Consider the following 15079-nt stretch of genomic DNA (forward strand, 5'->3'; position numbering starts at 1 on the left):
CGAATAATCTTCGTGAACTTTCTCTCGATCGGGCTCGGGAGTCAAATATTTTAAAAATAAAAACAAACTGAGCACCAGAGATGGCAGAAAACTGCGAAGAAAAGGATATTTTGTCGTATTCCATCTGCAAATATTCAAGTTTTTCATACAACTATGTCCCAGAGTAAGTGTTTTTTATTCTCATCAATGAATTCTCCTCATAGCGGCTAAATGGAATTTGTATTGTTGAAATTGAATTAGGAGTTTTTAGGACGAACATGATGCAGATGTATGTGTATCTGCATCATTTGAAGATGGATGTATTAAGGATTTTCTAGTCGATATAAATATTTATTTAACAGGATAGGATATAGTCTTAAAACTCTTGAAGACGTAAAGAATTTTTCATTTTATGTAAAGAAAAATCAGACCAGTCCTGTAATTTGTAAACATTGAGACCATTGGGCGGAGAACAGATTTTTATGGTTTGAAACGCAAACAGTGGTATTCACCTGCCTTCTCAAACCATAAGCCAGAAGTAAACTAAATGTTGCGGGCTCACTCTACATGATGAGGTCATGTTTCATGCATAAAATGTAAAAGTTTTTCAGAATAGCAGAAGAAAAACAATTCTGTGAATTTTTCATTTTTTTCTATTAATGTTAACATGGTTAATCCATTTCATAAGTTGACAATTTTTTTCTATCATTACTTTATTCAGTATTTAAAAGTGGTTCCTCTTTTCCATCTAATAATTTTGATAAGAGACACGTACATGAAACTAGTCTTATCTCCTGATTAAAGCACTGTTGAAACTTATCTAGTTTGCATAGTCTAATTATTTTATTTAGATTACTTTTAGTTGAAACCTTGGAAAAATTTTAATAGAGTTAATGGACAATACAGGGCTCGAAGTTGCGACTAAATAGGTCGCATATGTGACTTAAATACAGGTTTTGTGACTTATTAATAAATCAAAAGCCAGTCGCCATTTGGTTACCAAAAATATCCGCCCGATTCATTTTCAAAAAATTTACATCGGGTCAAAAATCTTTCAAAATAAACAAAATGGCAGACTATTTAAACAGCATGGCATGTTTCAGTCCTATATTAATATATATACGAAGAAATGACTTCATCCAATGGAAGTTTAATATGCAAAACTGCATGAGATAAATATGTTTAGTAATGTCACATGTAACACTTTAACATAACAAAAAGGTAAACTTATTTTGTTACGCCAATGTGAAAGAACTTCAGACAAGATATTCCTTTTACGTATCCACTCAAAACAATAAATTCTGGAGTTTTAATAGTCTTTGAGCCCTGCAATAAATATTGAATAGCACCGGCCATTTAATGCATGAGTTAACTTTGTTAAACAAAATAGTGGCCAATATGGCAAGCGTGCTCTATGGCAATGCCCATGAACCATTTGAACTGGAAGAAATTTTTTCAGCTCATAGTGCCTTTGATTTAACTTTTATTTTTCAGTGATTTTCTTAAATATTTGTATTGCCATTAAGCCTCTCTTTTCAAGGTGGGCAAATTGTGCAGAGCATTGTTACATGTACTTTGACAATTTATTGTTGAATCAAGTCTGCTTTTGTAAGGTTGACTTCACTATGTGGATTGAGCAGGCCACAGTTAGCGTAATGAATAAACAGTTATCATCGATGGCACCAACTGTGTATGTTTTCCAATGAATTTGATAGTGAGAAAATAGTTAATATGCTAAAGGATAAAATTTGCCCTCCCAGCAGTCACACTGTAAAACATATTAATATTAACATTCTTGCTATGTTTGTGAATGATAATCTTTTGACTCTGATCAATTAGCAATCAAAATGTTTGGATTTGAACATTTCTATATTCCAGGAACATTTACAGTGACAATTCCAAGGATCAATCTTCACGCTGGTCCTCAGACTCTAACCAACCTCCCCAGGTACGTTACCCACATTGGTGTCCAGTCAAGGTGTAAAAAGAGGTCATCTCGTACACAAAAAGTCAACTCATATACCCACATTGGTCAAGTCGTAAAAAGACCATATTGTATACAGGTCATCTCGTACACAAAAAGTCAGCTCATATACGAAACACAAAAGTCAAATTTAGTGCTTGCAATTTTACATTTCTGCGATTTGAAACAAAACAGTAAAATCGTGGAATTAATTATTTGTGTAAAATAGGGAATTTACTGTAAATGATAAAACAATGTAATGTTGTTACCAGAGAACAATTATATATATATAGTATGCATTGCTTCTGTGACTCTTGTTTTAATTAAACGTACATGATCTTGTTTCTGTATAGTTCTTGACCCTGAAGCTTGATCGACCGGCCATTGTGGAGAACATCACATTTGGGAAATATGAGAAGGCTCACGTGTGTAACCTAAAGAAGTTCAAAGTCCTGGGAGGTCTGAATGATGAACACATGATTGAGTTATTTGAAGGGTCAGTTCACTTTAAATATTCAATTGATGTGGTTGAATTTCATCATAGATCAGTGGTTAAAGTGTCATGCTTGTGAACCGCAGATCGTGAGTTTGAATCCACCTGTGAATTTTTCTTATGCAATACTCTCAGAATGTTTGATGTTTAATAGCTATATATTTCATTTACAAATCCTTTTGGTTTTTTCAGGGGTTTGAAAAACGACCATATAGCAGAATCTTTTACACTTAAAAAAGAAATTCATGATAATTTATTCCCCTGCAGATATATCAAGATAGGTATGTGCAATCACAGATTGTGAAAATGAAAAATAATGTCAAAATAAAATATCTTGAATATCAGGGATTTGTCAAAGTGAGTTTAAAGTCTCAACAAATGTTTATGTATTGTAACTTTGATATCTTGAGTTCTCATACTTGTAATTACTGTCCCATCGTGTTTGAGGTATCAGGGTTTGATTGTAATTAATCTTTGAGATGGGGCAGCAATGAAGTAATACATGTACATGTATTCATAAATTTTTTAAAAAAATGAAAAATTAAAAAAAAATTGTTTTACATTTTTATTACATTTGTATTGCATTTCTATGATTACAGTCCCTCTCCAAGCTTGGGGCCCCTCCTGTTTTAACTTCAGTATCTGGTATGTAAAGTTACGAGGAGAGAGTAACTGGGATGTTGTACAACCATGTTTACAGTGGCTGGTTACAGTAAGTTACGTTACATCTGCCTTAGTAAACTGTTAAATTAAACTGTAAATGTAAAGCAATCATACAATCATGTAATATGTCTGTTCAACTTTACAAATTTTGAAATGCAAAATTGCTGCAATAGCCCCATATCAATTGTGTTCATTTTTATATATTTTTTGAAGCATGGCAGGTTTGAAACTTCAAGTGTGATGAACATTCAAGGTTCTTAACAACTACATTCTGATATCTGTACTATAATATACATTGTATTTGTTACTTATGTACCTTTTTTATCTTACCTGTCAAATGCCAGTGCATTCTAAGATTTCTGTTACTTTTTTTTTAGGATTAAACTTTTTATCATGTTTAATTATAGGGATTTTAATTAATTTTCCTATTGCAGTTCCGGGAGAAGGAGGCCATTCGGCTGTGTCTGAAGCACTTCCGACAGAGGCAGTTTACCGAGGCGTATGAGGCGCTCCAGAAGAGGACCAAGGTGTCCCTGGAACACCCCATTCTCACCGAGCTACACTCCATGCTGGTGAGGTCTATTGGCTGATCATGTGGAAAATTAAAATATTAGTAGATGAAATCAAATAATTCAACTGATACATATAGTGCATAATGGGGGTGGGGGGGGGGGGGGGGGGGGGGAGGGAGAGATATATAAAAGTACTACTCTTTGTGGTTTTTAGTTTTATATTAAATTAAAAGATTTTAGTTTTGTGATTTTTGATCAGATAATATGAAGGTAATTTTGGATTCAACATTTAAATCTAATTGAGATATTAAAAAAATATATAATTTTAATGGATCTTTTTTTGTTAACGGAAGAAGATTGTAGATATTTGTAGATATATTTTGTCCACAAATTGTTGTTTTCAAGGTAAAACACGGAGATTTTGAGAAAAGTGAAGATTTATTATGGCAAGCTGCAGAGGGTATGTTTAATATACCCTCAAATATCTCAAACAAAACTGCCCCTTAGTCAAATCCAAGCTTAACAATTTTTTTTTATGTGGCATTCTCTACTTTCTCAGCTATTCATCAAATTGTTCTTAACATAGCTGTGATGTTTTCCCAATGTTTTACTCTGTACATTTATTTTGTTCCTTATATATGTACTGTACAATGTTCAATACAAGTACAATTGAATATTCCTTCCAGAGGGACTGTTTGACCAGTATATCTGCGACCAAGACTATACACCCAAATGGACCCCGATAGAACCACTGCCTAATGGTAAAGTTTGTAGATCATACATAATGATTTCAAAAATTTCCAGTTTCAAAATATTCAGTGTCAAAAACATAGATTTTGTAAAGACTATAAGAGAGCTGAATGTTTGTGTCCATTCTTGAGCCCAGTGGTAACATTTGCTGATTATGCATATTAAAAATTTATTGTTTCAAAATATGCAATGTAAACATGCATACTTGATACTGTTTTGGCTTTAAGGGAGCTGGATGTTCAAAGCCATTCTTAGACTATATTGATCTCATTGAGATGAAGAGTTCTGCATAAAAAAAATACAAAATTTAAACATAAATATTTACAGTTGAACTTCAATATCTCGAACACTGATATCTCAAATACAATGGATATGTTGATGTGATTTGTAAGTCCCAACTACTTATTTTTTAAGCATTTTATTTTTGATATCTCAAACACGCGGATATCTCGAAGTTTTTAAACAGTCCCATCAGGTTCAAGATAACGAAGTTTGACTGTATATTATTTTACCTTTACAATGAAAAGTGTCATATTTAAAATTCAAAGGTAGATCAGATGGGTAATTTGTTAAGCATCCTGCAGCCTCACTAGCTATTATAATCAGTTGGTTTTAAATGGCATTTATGACAGTTTTTGGTTTAGCAATATACATACATTTTTTTTCTTTAATGATTTTAAAAATACACAAATTTTATTTAATTCAAAGGAGATAATCCCAGCACCTACCAGCCAGGGATGAGAGGGGGGCACCAGATGTGTCTGGATCTACAGACTGGTAATGATTAGCTCTCTCACGCCAAATTCAAATCCATTGTTAAGATTCATTATTTTTTCTCATACAAACAAATTGTATGTGAAGAATATTAATGATTGTCAACTTGAAGAAATGTTTGCATGAGGAAAATGTTTGGGAATTTATTTGAGACTTAAAATCAACAAAAATCACAAATATGCAAATAGGTTCCAAAACAGGTATTTTACATGTACTTCACCTAATAGTATTACATGTACATAATAATGTGTTAGATCCATTTTATCAAAAGCTTGGACTTTTGGTGAAATGGAACAGTCTAGTTTACTCATCAAAACAAGCTGTCAAAATTTAAGTACGTTCTTTCTGATTCGCTTAGAGAAGCTCATAAATATTCATAGACCATTAAAATCTGAAGCTCTGCAATATGAATTGCATGAAATTGGCGCTGTTTCTACTGAAATATACAGCCCTGGATGAAGTCGGACAAGTGTCATTATGTTCTATGTATTCATATCTGTAGCTAATGACTGCACATTTAACCATGAGTAGACTCTGCATTCATCAAATCAGAGTTTGATACAGACTGCCCATAGTGGAAGCTCTTATGAAAATGGTTCTAATATACATGACTGTACAGTAACAGTAATTTTCTGTGTCTTGTTTCAGAGAGTCTATACCTGTTTGGGGGGTGGGACGGGAATCGAGACCTGTCCGATTTCTGGGTCTTTTCTGTCCCGTCCAAAGAATGGATGTGTTTAAGCAGTGATACACACAAAGAGGTAAGAATGAAGGGACTTTATGCCATCAAAGTATGATTACCAAAATATTATAAAATCTTAAAGGAATTTTTTTAGTTGTGAGATGGAAGTTTATGTATTATTTTGATTCATTAAACTTGACAGTAGCCCTTAAAAATAATCAAATTGTCAAGAAGTAACAGTGGTTTTTCGATCTCTATGATAGTCTCATGATGCAATTGGGTGTCTACAAAAATTTCTTTTTTCAGGGTGGTCCGAATGCAAGATCCTGCCACAAAATGTGTTTAGATTATGAAAGGAAACAAATTTTCATCTTGGGTAGATATCTAGATGCTTCTATGAGAACTGCTGAAAATCTCAAGGTATATAAAACATTGGAGTACCTTCATAGCAAAAGTACATATCCATACATGCACATATTTATTTCTGTATGATATGCTTATACTAGCTGTTTTTCTGTTTTGTGCACTGTTGTTTTATTGTTACTTTGTTGCCACATAACAGATCCAGAATTGTTTTCCCGGGGGTGGGGGGGAGTGACATTATAATTTTGATATTTTGATGAAGGACAAAATATCACAGAACAACATCACCAAGAATGTTTCTTTTAAGTACTGTGGTTTCATCAATATTCGTTGAATACCAATTTTCGTGGATTATGTTGTTCAGTTGATCAACAAAATTAAATGTTCATTGAAGTGCAATTTCTATTTACTTTTTGTAGGGTCATTAGCCACGAACTTACATATCCTTGAAACTGTGATATTCACTTTATACCCAAAAATTGATACCCTTGAATATTAATAAAACCACAGTACCACATAACCTCACTTTTGACTTCCTTTTCAGAGTACTGGTAACTTCAATGTGACATCTTTATATATGACATTGCCTCACTTTTCTTTTACAAAGTGACTTAAAAAATATGTTCTTCAGACACCAATATCTTACAGAGGGAGTTTAACATGTACATCATCAAGAAGACAAAGAATTAACCATCAGATCTACCTTGAAGTTTTAAAAAAAAAATAATGATTTGTTTAGCTCTTCACTATTATTTAGTAAACTAAAAAAACATTCCATATAAACTAACTTTGAAATATGAATATTTTCCTTTAAAATTATACAGAGCCCTTAATTCTTCTAATTTAAAGGAGATTTATACAGTATAAAAATGTCCATCAACACCGAGCCCTCTTAAGTCGCTATTCTTTTACAGAGTGACTTTTACATGTACGACATCACGTCTGGCCGGTGGACACTGATTACTGAGGACACGCATACTATGGGTGGACCGCGACTTATCTACGACCACCAGATGGTCATCGACATCCAGAAACAGACACTTTACCTTTTTGGTGGCCGGGTACTAAGCAGGTATTTAATATAATCTTAGTTTGGGGGGGGGGGGGGGGGGGGGGGGGAGTCCACACAGTGTACATTTATGTATGTGTGCTTATAAATAAATTTTGGTCTCTTTTTGCTTTTAGAAATCAAAAGTTTTTCTTTCTTAGAGTGTAAACTTTCTGAATATGCCTGGCAAGTACAGGTTTTCAGTACTGCTGTACACGCTTTGTATATTTTGCACACATATACATTTCAAGAAGATAAATATAGATGTAAAAAAAATAATAGTACAGATTTAGTTGAGAACAACATATCAGAGTTTTCTAACATGATCCCAATTTTTGTTTCAAGTGAAAATTAATTAATGTCAATACTGAATGTGAAATCAAAGAAAAAAGAAGCAATCTCAAACTTCTTCATGAGAAAATCTTTTAAAAAAATACAAAAAAGTTTTTTTTTAAGTGGAGATCATATGGAGATGTTTATTAGTGCTGATTTTGAAATATTTGTGACAGTGAAGGATATGATAAAGGTATTGTACCTGAGGCATGATCGCTAGAGCAGGAGTTCGCAAGTGCTCGCCAAAATTTTCTGTACCTGCAACACATTTTGGCGAGCGCTCGCGAGCACCTTCTCTGCTGAACATGTCTCAGAGGTTCAATAGAATGCAGGAATTTTAAGTACAGTATTTCTGAACATGCCTCAGTAGAATTCAGGAATTTAAATACAGTTAGCTTTTTAATTATCTCCAACAGTGTAGGATCAGACAGAAGTGGAGAACCTTCGTTCAGTGGACTGTATGCTTACCACATTCCCACCAACACCTGGTCCTGTATCATGGAGGACAGCCCTACCTTAAAATCAAGGATAGGCCACTCTATGCTCTTCCACTCAGTGAGTTTGTTTCTCAATATTGAAAGTTTTTATTTACATGATTTATTTCAAAATTTCAAGAAAATCATTAGTTTTAGACATTTCTGTAACCACAAAATTGAGGGGTCCCATATCACCTTTATTCAAGCCGTTTTTCTCAAATATGAATCAAAGAAGTTATCGTAAAATGAACACTTTATATACAGTTAGCAAAAGAAACAAACTTTTTACTTTTGGCAGCATCTTTAAAATTTTCAGTGAATTTTACTTGCAGAAAAGACGGTTATTGTATGTGTTTGCGGGTCAGAGGTCAAAAGAGTATCTAAATGATTTTTTCACCTATAATGTAGACACAGGACAGATAGACATTATTACAGATGGAACCAAAAAGGATTCAGGAGGTAGAGTATTTGTGTTGTACAGATGATAGGGTAAGGTAGAACAGATTTATAGATGCTGGGTGGTCTACAAATTACCCATCAGATCTCGTTAAATTTCATATTTGATTTTTTTTTTAACCATGACCTATTTAAATACATGTATTTAGTAAAAAAAAGAAGAAAAATTCTGTACATTTCAGTTTTGAAATTTCAATATTTCTTTATGCAGAGATTTTGTTCTTAATGAGATTAAGAGGGCTCAATGGTGTTGGCTGTTTTTAAACTTTATTTATCTCCTTTAAGAAAGAGCTCCACTTAAAAATATAGGAAAATACCAAATTTGAAAGGTAAATGATATGGATTATTTCTTTGCTTACTTAGATTTTATAGCTAAACAATTCTCATCTTAAAATTTTAAGAAGATATGATGGTTCATTTGTTAACCATCCAGCTTCCTTTAATAATAAGTTTTAAAAATGGCAAGAACCGCCCAGACCTCATAACTTGAATGTGTCAAAAAACTTTGCTTCTACATTGTATTATCTTTTTACTATGGTATGAAGATAGTAGAAGAAGGCTAGCTTATGTGTGTTAAATGCATTTAGTGTCAAAAATGACAACTTTTACTCTTTGGCATGAATTTTCTCCTTTATTTTTTTAATTACATTTATTTAAGAAATTTAAATGTGTTTTAATTATAATTCAAATGAAAAAAAACCTTGGTAGTTTAATTTTACACTTTACAATAGTTACTTTAGGTTTCCTGGAAAATTAATCAATGACATGAACTTCTTTCATCCTATTCTTTGATTAGAATTTGCATGGCTTCCATGTTGGTTAAAGAATGGTCCGTTTTCTCTGTTACTCTATCTCGATTCAGTTTGGGATTTTATTTCCATTGTTCACATTGACTTCGATAGAGTCAATATGATTTCAATCTTGATTCTTGGTATATGATGCTATGACAAATTGATCCATGGCACACCACACTATCCAAGAAAATTAGAATCGGCCATGTTTTGTTGTTTTATTTTTAGTTCCTTCTGCTGGTTTTACTCAAAGAGCAACGATAGACCCTAATAAAGACGAGATTCATGTGTTATCGGTGAGTATATACAAGAAACTTGAAAATTCTCAAATTCTTCAACAATACATTCTATTGTGTTTTTGCAAGTAACAGCCATTTTGTAATTAATTCTTATAAATTTTTGAATTATTTGTAACTTTAATTGCATGAAAAAGAAAAAACAATCAAGATTTTATCATGTACCAACCAAATTCATATCCCGGTGAACTTTTTAACATTTGTGTCCTTTACTTATGACTACGTTTAAGAAAGGTCATTCATTCAGAATTATTAACATCACTGTATTTTTATGGCAACAATAATGCAACTATCAACGATGAGGGTATGCGTTTATCAATGTGACATCATTAAAAAGTTCACACAGAATTGAACATTTTTGCTATTCTATTGGTTCATATTAGAAAACATATTTGTAAATGTAAATACATGTACCAGTATTATAAAATGAACTGTAGAACATGAATGTTTAAATGATTTCTTACTAAAAAATAGGGCCTTAATAAAGAAAAGGAGAAGAGAGAAAACGTCAAGAATTCTTTCTGGGTATACAGCATTAAAAAGAACCGATGGTGAGTAGTGTACCTATAGAAATAGTTGTTAGGGACTTCTTCAATAAATCATATATCATCTGTACCTGTATTCATATTGAGTTAGTTTTGTGTTAAAGTATTTGGTTCTTTAAAAATGCTTGATACATGGGCAGTATCAATGTACATGGCTGTACAGAACACCCTACTCTAATAGTTGGTAATTTTGGTTTTTTTATTACCTTGATTTATATTTGGCATCTTTTATCCAATGTGCCTAAATTTATTTTATAATGAAAAGGTATCAAAAGAAGGTTTTTAAACCAGTTATATGATTTCTTTAATATTCATGGAAGAGTGTTGCAAAACTATTGGACTCCTATTCTTAGTAGTGTATTCGTACTTTCATGGCAAAAATCTTGTAAGACACCTTTCTTTAATATTCATTCATTGATAGCTAGAGTTATGATAATGATATGTTAATTAGCTTGGTATCTATTCAGGTCGTGTGTGTATAGAAATGAGAACACAGGGCAGCAGTACTGGACAAAGATGCAGAACCTGGAACCGGTGCCTAGGTTTGCCCATCAGCTGGTGTACGATCACATTAGAAAGGTTAATGTTTATTCATGAAAAGTCAATGTTTATGTATGAGCAGTTAATATTACTTAAGCACACATGTATGAATATTCATGAAAGATCATTTCTTTTTAAAAAGAGACTTGGACACAATTTGAGATCAAGATTTAGAATCAAGTTACAAGCGAGAATTCATAATTATTGTTATATGTATGTACTAAACAAAGCTCGAGTCTTATATTTGTTTACAAATACCAATAGTGTAAAGAAATTACAATATCATTTCTCTGCCAAAATGACTCGTGGCAAACAAGATAAAGTGATTCAATGTGTTCTTAATTAATATTAGAGAGGTTGAGATTTCAAACTGGTACGTGTACGTGTACTAGGGGAATCACCTAAATTCATTGCTTATTACGTCATAAGTTTTTGTAACAACAAAGTTTCTACACATTCTCTAAACTTGTAGACTGTAGTACAAATTTGTAACTTTTACAACAAATATAATCTAATTGATGGGTGAATATATTCTTGTGATACATTACATAGATTTGTAAACTTCATTTGCATGCAAATTGATAAGAAATTAAACCATTTATTTAGAGTTAATTGAGTAAATTCATGTAAAAATAACTGCGTCGAAATTTATGAACCCGATTATATCCTACAAGTTATGAAATCCCAACTGATGAATTACAAAAACGTGTACTTGTACGTGTAGTTATAACACACGTAAGCGTACCCATACACGTTTTAAATCTCAACCTCTATTATTAACAAAAGAAAGCAACATTTGTCATGATTAAAAGTTATAGCAATGCAATGCTTATGTACACAATAACAAGACTTGATCTATGTTACTCTGCATCTTGCTTGTAACTTGATATTTGACGTTCAGATTTTGATAAAGCATTAAAAATACACAAATTAATCATTCAAGACATCAAAACTAAAAAATTATAACTTTGAAATTCATGAGCTATGAACCTTTTAGGTTCATTATTTGTTTGGTGGCAACCCGGGTAAGGAGAGTTTACCAAAGATCCGATTGGATGATTTCTGGGTTCTCAAGGTGTGTTAATATACATATTGTATCTTGTCAAGGAAATTTAAATTTTTTGTAGCCTCTGATTTTGAAAATCTTATACGGTAGATTAAACTTAATCCTACAAAGCTATCTAACAGTGAACATTCAAATTAAAAGTTTAAAATAATTTGGTATTGTTTTTGTTTTCCACTGAAGATAATCCTTGTATTGATGACTTTAAATAGAAATATGAGAATTGTTATGAATTTTTTATATCTGGAGATAAACTTGTATTGATTAATCAGAAGTGGGATCGCCGCACCCATGAATTGATGTAAAAATCTCTTTTCAGCTGTTTCCCCTAATGATATTTTTTGCCCTTTTCTCACAGCTTTGTCGCCTGTCTACGGAGCACCTGCTGCGTCAGTGCAAGTACCTTCTCAGGAAGTACAAGTTCCAGGAGTTAGCGGAGCGCGACCCCCATGCCGCCATGTTATATCTACAGAACGACCTGGCCAGTATTGTTGACCATAAAAATATTCAGGAACGGGAAGAGGTCAGTACATTGTGTCTGCCTGCTCTTTTTCTGATTGTAACTTTTGATAGTTAAATAAAAAAATAGATAATCTCATTGGTATTTTTTACATATTTATTAAGCTGTAAGATTTAACTAATGTAAATAAATTTCTTCCATGTGTAACTAAACACGTTTACAGTTTATAAACAACTGCATCCAAAAATTTGTCATTCTATAAAATATATTGACAAAACTATTCAAACTTTAACAGATGAAAAAAAAAAACTTGAGATATTCTTTTCTTTTTTGTGTGTTTACGTTTGAACCTCAGAGGTGAAAAAGATTAAAATGATATTAGATGATGAAATAAATAAAAATTTTTATTAACTGGGTTTTCCAACGGAAAAATCCGGTTATTAAAATGGTGAAAATGGCGGGTGGGTAGGCGGCTGCCAAAAGGGTACCCTCATTGTACGGATAACTCCTCCTACAGTTTTCAAGATAGGAAGTTGTTCTTTTGCAGATCAATTGTACTTATATTAGAGGTGTGCATATTGTTAGAATTTTGATTTCCGATAATTTATCGAAAAAATACCAGCTTTTGAACTTAGTCATTTTTTGGCAAAATATTGCATGTAGGGTACCCTCATTGTACGGATAACTCCTCCTACAGTTTTCAAGATAGGAAGTTGTTCTTTTGCAGATTAATTTTACATATATCAGAGGTGTGCATATTGCTAGGATTTTGATTTCTGATTATTTATGAAAAAAAAACTAGCTTTCTGGGTTGACATGGATTAGGATTCAGTTCACATAAAAAAAAACCCGGTTTGCTGTCACATTGACAGCTTTTCACTTGTTTTTTGTTTCTTTTAGTTTGAATCTCTAGCATCCACTTTGTTCCGATCTCCAGGAGACGAAGCGGAAGGAACAGAAGGTAAATACATGTATAAGTTAGTCTTAGATTTTGAATCAATTGCTGCAACATGTTGTTGGCAAATAAATCGATAAAAAGCTGAGATTTAATTGGTAATAAAAACTTTAGCTGAGAATATGATAATAATGTACTTGTAAATTTTTTACATTTAATATTGTATAATTATTTAAAAACATGGAATTTAGTAATTCTATGAAATTTGTGAATAAATCTATTATTTTGATACTTTTATGACACTTCAGATGTAAATAAAATTAATCTTAAGTTCATTAAATCCATAAAAAAAATCCTGGAAGCTTAAAAGCCTAGATGCATGGTTTTTTTTTCATGTACATAATTATTGTTAATCATTTATAACATAGAGGCTTAGTACTCAAATACGACTCCTTTACAGAGACCATACTAGCGGACACCAGTACCCATCACATGGCCCGGACGGAACTCTTTGATCAACTGGTCGCATTCTTCCCGGAACACATGTCACAGCCCAAGGGGAACCTCGTGGACCTTATCCCACTCACATGAATAAAGCCCTCACCCTCTCCTCACCCCACCCCACCCCATCCCACCCCCTCATCAAGTGATTCATATTGTTCAATGAAGGCAACTGTAAATTGAGAGAAAAAAATTGTCATTTTGTTCAACTACAGCTTGCAAGTGCCAAAAAAATTGACTTGTAAATGGACATGCATGAATATTTTTGAAATGAATTTATTATGAAAGGTCTTGTTGAAGTATTAATTAAAAAAAATAGTATAGATTTTAATGGCAGTAAAATCACAGTAAGCTATGAAGTTTATTGCTAAGTACTCCCTGTCCCTGGTAAAAGTAAAGGGAGAGGATAGTTGTGTTCCTTTAATCAGCTGATTGACATTGATCTAAATATTATGTATATATGTAAATGTGTACATATGACTAAGTGTTACATTTGATCAGTGACCCTTAGATGGCATTGCATCGATATAATAAGTACTATGTACTGTTACAATAAGGTACTTGTACTTGCTGGTCCTGCTTTATTTATTACAATGTTTACTGATGATTTCAGTAATGTGTGTCTGTGTCTTAATGTCACGAATAAATGAGTAAAAATGTCTACACCATTGTATTATTTTATTTTTCAGTATGACTATAGTTAATTAAGGAGGCTGGATAATCAACCAATATTCCCCCCTCAGAGCTACTTTAAAATTTAAGGCATGTATTTTAAGCCCTGAATTTCCAAATATTTCACTTTTAAGATTTGAAAGTTTCGACTATATCTTTATACAGGGCATTCCTTCTCATGGAAATTATGTCACTATGTAAAGTATGTTTTTTTGTCCTTTCTCTACTATTTCCTGTTTTTTTTAACATCGCAAAGAAATGTCGTCAAATTCAAGGTCATGAAGTTCAAGGTCAAGTTGGCCATTCCAATGTATGCAATTATTCCATGTGAAGTGTACCTATATGTCTCGTTTACAGATGCAGGTCTGAGGAATTCATCACATAATTATGATAACAATATGACATCCATGTGATAAAGTGTTTGTTCAACTTTCTTCCCATTAGTATGATAATGTGCTGGTACTAAGGTCTTTGAGTTAACCTTCATGACTCCCCACGTTTTAGGGGTAAAATTGCTACTAACATGTATGGTATTTTAAATGAAGTTGATTTTTTTTTTAACTTTTAAATGCTGTTGGAGTCACGCTCGCGTGTACCTTCATTTTGAATGAGTTGGATTTGTGCATTAAAATTCAGGAAAAAATGAAAAAATTTCAAGGTCTCCAGATAGCATGCGAGGATCTAGTTGTTTCCGGGGGCGGGGTGGATCCACCCGATTACCCTTCCCACCCCCTCATCAACTGATTCATATTGTTCAATGAAGGCAACTGTATATTGAGAGAAAAAAATTGTCGTTTTGTTCAACCACAGCTTGTAAGTGGCAA

The 15079-nt window shown here is 32.7% G+C and overlaps 1 protein-coding gene across 1 annotated transcript; it reads left to right on the top strand.

The window, feature by feature from the left end:
* The first annotated feature begins 15 nt into the window (after nt 1–15).
* On the top strand, nt 16–14244 carry LOC105333331 (muskelin). The gene is made up of 21 exons (XM_034451677.2): nt 16–163; nt 1858–1927; nt 2296–2438; nt 2628–2716; nt 3035–3147; nt 3533–3670; nt 4016–4070; nt 4297–4371; nt 5069–5137; nt 5783–5895; nt 6123–6236; nt 7094–7251; nt 7977–8115; nt 8369–8495; nt 9512–9579; nt 10054–10130; nt 10592–10703; nt 11662–11739; nt 12086–12250; nt 13088–13148; nt 13543–14244. Exons 1-21 carry the CDS (start codon nt 81–83, stop codon nt 13671–13673), a joined length of 2178 nt encoding a protein of 725 aa, XP_034307568.2. The 5' UTR covers nt 16–80; the 3' UTR covers nt 13674–14244.
* The last annotated feature ends 835 nt before the right edge of the window (nt 14245–15079 follow it).

This window comes from Magallana gigas, chromosome 4 (assembly GCF_963853765.1).
Source record: "Magallana gigas chromosome 4, xbMagGiga1.1, whole genome shotgun sequence".
Taxonomy (NCBI): domain Eukaryota; kingdom Metazoa; phylum Mollusca; class Bivalvia; order Ostreida; family Ostreidae; genus Magallana; species Magallana gigas.

Coding starts and splice junctions, on each gene's coding strand:
- LOC105333331 (XM_034451677.2), top strand. CDS start 81: ATGGCAGAAAACTGCGAAGAAAAGGATATTTTGTCGTATTCCATCTGC. Junction 164..1,857: donor TCATACAACTATGTCCCAGA/GTAAGTGTTTTT, acceptor TCTATATTCCAG/GAACATTTACAGTGACAATT. Junction 1,928..2,295: donor ACTCTAACCAACCTCCCCAG/GTACGTTACCCA, acceptor GTTTCTGTATAG/TTCTTGACCCTGAAGCTTGA.